The 4,414-nt window shown below is 58.6% G+C and overlaps 1 protein-coding gene across 1 annotated transcript; it reads right to left on the minus strand.

Annotated features, from left to right (window-relative positions):
* On the minus strand, window positions 1–4,097 carry LDB1 (LIM domain binding 1). Its single transcript, XM_010020183.1, has 9 exons — window positions 3,997–4,097; window positions 3,345–3,389; window positions 3,046–3,121; window positions 1,937–2,039; window positions 1,556–1,728; window positions 1,224–1,346; window positions 966–1,049; window positions 567–690; window positions 1–262 (listed from the first exon to the last, which is right to left on the minus strand). The coding sequence occupies exons 1-9, from the start codon at window positions 4,014–4,016 to the stop codon at window positions 33–35; spliced, it is 978 nt and encodes a 325-aa protein (XP_010018485.1). The 5' UTR covers window positions 4,017–4,097; the 3' UTR covers window positions 1–32.
* Window positions 4,098–4,414: the final 317 nt, after the last annotated feature.

The following is a 4,414-nucleotide window of genomic DNA, read 5'->3' on the forward strand; positions in this document are numbered from 1 at the left end:
GGCTTGGACAGGCAGTTTTCAGGGGTCTGGCCCTAGACAATCCCAGGGGCTGGGGCAAAGAGCCCTCCCCTCCACCCCGGCGCAGGAAGAGAGAATGGAAACGGGATGCTTACAGGTACCTGACTGGACAGGGCAAAGGTGCTGGCTGGGGTCTTCTTCTTGCTGTTGCTGTTGTTGGTGTTTCCCCCACCAGAGCTCATAGTGCTGCCACCCGACATCTTCCTTTTCCGGCGCTTGCTTGGCTGCTGCCGTGCTGGCTCCGCTGGTGGAGGAGGGAGACATGGTCAATCCTAATAGGAAGGAGTCAGTGCCCTCCAGCCCCTTCTCTGAAAACCCCCTTCTCTGCAAGGACAACATGCCTCCTGGAGCAGCATCACCACCCTCCCCCTGCTGTAGGTTCACTGTCCCCCCAGGGCAGGGGACAGGAGGGGCAGCCGCCCCCCCCAGCCTCACAAGACGAGGCCAGGGATGGGCTTAGGGGCTGGGAAAAGCCGGTGCTGAGGACAGGGCCTGATGAGACAGCCGTGGAGACCCACAGGCAGCAGGGCAGGCAGTGAGAGACTCACCAGGCGGAGCAACCATCCGCTGCCACTTCTGGAAGAGGCAAGTCTTGAGGCAGTCTCGGGGACTGAGGCTGTAGGTCTTGTGCCGTGACATGAGCTCCTGCATTGGTTCTAGGATTACACAGAGCTGTAAGAAGCAGACAGACAGGGGGTTAGATCGCGATGCTCCAGACCCCAGCAAAAGCACCTCTGCTGGGCAGCTGCCTGTTGTACACTGACCCAAGCTTCCTGTGCCCCACAGCTCTCTGCAGCCTATCTGCACAGTCCCTCCTGTAGAGCCTGCCCTGCTGCCCCCCCCACATGCCAGGGCAGCCAGGCATTGGGCAGCTGAAAGGTGGCCTCCCTAGGGCCACCCCAAACCAGGAGCAGGCCTGCATCCCTCCCTCTTTTCTGCACACTTACTCGGAGGTAGTTGAGTGTGGAGTTTGAGAGCCCGCAGCGGGTGATGTTCTTGGATAACTGGTCCAGCATCTGGGGGTCCTGTGCCTAGGAGTGAGAGATACAGACAGCTCAGCTGCATCCGGGCTGGGGACGGCCCTCCCATGCCCCAGCCTCCAATGCGGGTCAGGCCTCAGGTCCCCCCCGCCTGCACTGCATGAAGAGGAGCTCAGCAGCCCCGTATCACCTATGCCCCAGGGGAGCTTCCAGAGTGGTACTCACATGCATGGCAAGGATGCTGCGAGGGATGAGCTCTCGATGCTGGCGGATGCTGAAATGCCATGTCTTTATTCTCATCATGTCATCGAACATGAACTCCAGGTAGAGCCGCCCCTCCACACACACCTGGGCAGAGCAGAGCGTGGGGTCAGGCACAGGCTGCTCCCACTTCCCCCAGCCCATATCCCCTGGGAACCCACTGCTGCACACTGGGACACCCGCCTGCCATGAGACCTGGCACAAACCAAATCCCAGAGCCCACACAAGACTGTGACCACGAGGGCACACTGGACCGAGCCATGAGGGGCAGGAGAAGCCACGGGCACAGCCAGTACCTGGGTGAACATGGGCTTGCCGTGCTGTGTGACCATGGTGCACTGGTCACAGTCTAGCGAGACGAAGTTGTTGTGGAAGGACTCCTTGGGGTGCTTGAGCACGTAGTAGAGCTCTGTGGCCCCCCCTTCAAAGATGCTGCGGAAGTAACGGGGAATCAGAGTCCGGCCAATTGCTGGAGTGGGAGAAGGAGGAAAATCTGGTCAGTAAACCTGGCTCATGCAGATGTGCCTTTGGGCTGGACATGTAACATCCCCCCGTGCCTGACAGCTGAAGGTGAGTTCCGACACCCTGTCTACATCCCCCTGCACAGCACAACCTCCCTGTCTCCTCCCAGAGGGGCAATAATGCCCTGGGGAACGAGGGCTCAGCCTGGTACTCACTGTATCTCTTTGGTCCATCCTCCAAGCAGAAAGTGATTGTTAACATGGCATCATCTTCAAAGAACTCCGTGGTGAAGGCATCCCACCACAGATTGTCACATTCCTGGGGACGGCAGATAGATGCTAGGTTATGGGGAGGAGAGACAGACAGACACAGCTCCTGGATGCCTGGCACAGCAGCTACATGCTCAGCCCCTGGAAGGCTGCACTCCTGGCTGAACACTTGGGGATGAGCCCTGTCCTATGGCCAAGTAAAGGGATAAGGCACTCGGGGACCTGCATAGAATTATAGAATAGTTAGGGTTGGAAAGGACCTTAAGATCATCTAGTTCCAACCCCCCTGCCATGAGCAGGGACACCACACACTAAACTGTATTGCCCAAGGCTCTGTCCAGCCTGGCCTTGAACACCTCCAGGGTTGGAGCATTCACAACTTCCTTGGGCAAGCTATTCCAGTGCCTCACCACCCTCACTGTGAAGAACTTCTTCCTTATATCTAACCTAAAGTTCCCCTGTTTTAGTTTAAATCCATTACCCCTTGTCCTACCACTACAGTCCCTAATGAAGAGTCCCTCCCCAGCATCCTTATAGGCCCCCTTCAGATACTGGAAGGCTGCTATGAGGTCTCCAGGCAGCCTTCTCTTCTCCAGGCTGAACAGCCCCAACTTTCTCAGCCTGTCTTCATATGGGAGGTGCTCCAGTCCTCTTATCATCCTCGTGGCCTTCCTCTGGACTTGCTCCAGCAGCTCCATGTCCTTTTTATGTTGAGGACACCAGAACTGGACACAATACTGCAAGTGAGGCCTCACAAGAGCAGAGTAGAGGGGCAGGATCACCTCCTTTGACCTGCTGGTCATGCTTCTTTTGATACAGCCCAGGATACGGTTGGCTTTCTGGGCTGCAAGCGCACACTGCCTGCTCATGTCCTTCTCCGCAGGGCTGCTTTGAATCTCTTCTCCACCTGCATGGCAGGGCAGGACTGCACTGCCAAGGGGATTTCTCCTAGAGCCAAGGCAGCTTGCAAAGGCAGGCAGCACACAGGACCCCATCCCCAAAACCTGGGATGCATCCTCCCACCCCTGGTCACCCCTCACTGCCCAGCTCCTCACCTCTGTCCAGTTCTGCAGCCGCTTGTTGAGCTCAAATATCCTGTAGTCAGTCTGGTTCCCATACGGCGTGTGCCTCCTGCCCAGACAGCAGTGCAAGCAGTCAGGGGGGGAGGCAGCCACAGGGTGGGGAAGGGTCCTGAGCACATGGTGGAGGGACACACAGCCTCTCCAGGGCTGGGCAGAGTCAGAGCATCCCCCCTCCCAAACCCCAGCCAGCACTGTGCTGGCCCTCCAAGGCATCCCCACCATGGGCACAAGCTCCCCTCCCAGAAGAATCCCTGCCAGCCCTCTGTGCTTACCCAATCCCAGGCTCCAGGTACGTCGGTGGGTACATGGGAGTAGGACTGAGAGGAGAAAGAGATGCAGGCAGGTCAGTGCTGGTGGGGAACTCCCTCCTTGCCTACCACAGCTCCTCATTCCCTGCCTATAGCAGCAGGCATGGGGCTCACTGGAGGCGAGACCCCACACATGGTGCAGGCTGTACCCTGGCTGCTGACTCAGACAGCCCCACGGGGAGACCTGCACCCCTGAATCTGGGCTCTGCTCCTGCACTAGTTGCTGTTCCACCGCTCCTGGTACAAGGCCTGTGGCTCTCCAGGGACATGCCCAGCTCTTCTGCAGCTGGGGCTGATGCCAGGCAGGACAGAGGTTGGAGAAGGGGCTGTTTTGGCAGGAACTGAAAGTGCTCCCTGTCCTGCATCATGCCAGGGGCTTGGCCCAACAGGGGGCTTGGTCCCACAGGTATCAGGGACCTTGGGGCTCCCTTCATCCCAAATATTACCATTTCTCCACCCAGTCCCACCTGTGCCCACTCCAATCCTCTCCCTCCGCTTGTGCTGCCTCATGTGCTGCAGTCTCTGTACACTGCTGGGGAGCATGACAGAGACACCCTGAGGTGCAGACTGCACAGCACAACCAGCCTTGCAGACCCCTCCCCAGGCCCCAGCTCACCCCACATCTCGATCCAGCATGGTGCCCGGGTGGAAGGGGGGGAAGGCGTTGCCGTTCGGGGGCTCCTTTGGCGAGTACAGCTTGAACGACTTAGAGGAACAGCCTGGAGAGAAAGAGGGGACATGGGTCAGCCAGGGGCACCCTGCGAGGAAACACCCTGCTGCGAGAAGAAGGAAGGATGCAGGACCAGCCAAGCCTCCACCAGCATAGCCTCATCCCTCCTCTGCTCCTCCTTGATACCAGCCCAGTTCCTTCACCCCACACACAGGTCCAGGTCTTGCCTATGCAGGATTGGACCCACAGGGTCAGGACTGAGCTCTCGGGATCAGCAGCCAGCGGGGTCCAGCACCATCCCAGGGATCTCCCAATGGTGCTCAGAGTTTGCCAGTTCTTAGGTGGCCAGGCTTTGGGGATGGTG

This window comes from Nestor notabilis, unplaced genomic scaffold (assembly GCF_000696875.1).
Source record: "Nestor notabilis isolate BGI_N333 unplaced genomic scaffold, ASM69687v1 scaffold23168, whole genome shotgun sequence".
Classification (NCBI taxonomy): Eukaryota; Metazoa; Chordata; class Aves; order Psittaciformes; family Psittacidae; genus Nestor; species Nestor notabilis.

Excerpts from the sequence above, each read along its gene's own strand:
- LDB1 (XM_010020183.1), bottom strand. The coding sequence starts at position 4,016 with ATGCTGGATCGAGATGTGGG. Across the intron at positions 691-965 it reads CCACACTCAACTACCTCCGA|CTCTGTGTAATCCTAGAACC; the intron begins GTAAGTGTGCAG and ends TGCTTCTTACAG. Across the intron at positions 263-566 it reads GCGGATGGTTGCTCCGCCTG|CGGAGCCAGCACGGCAGCAG; the intron begins GTGAGTCTCTCA and ends CTCCTCCACCAG.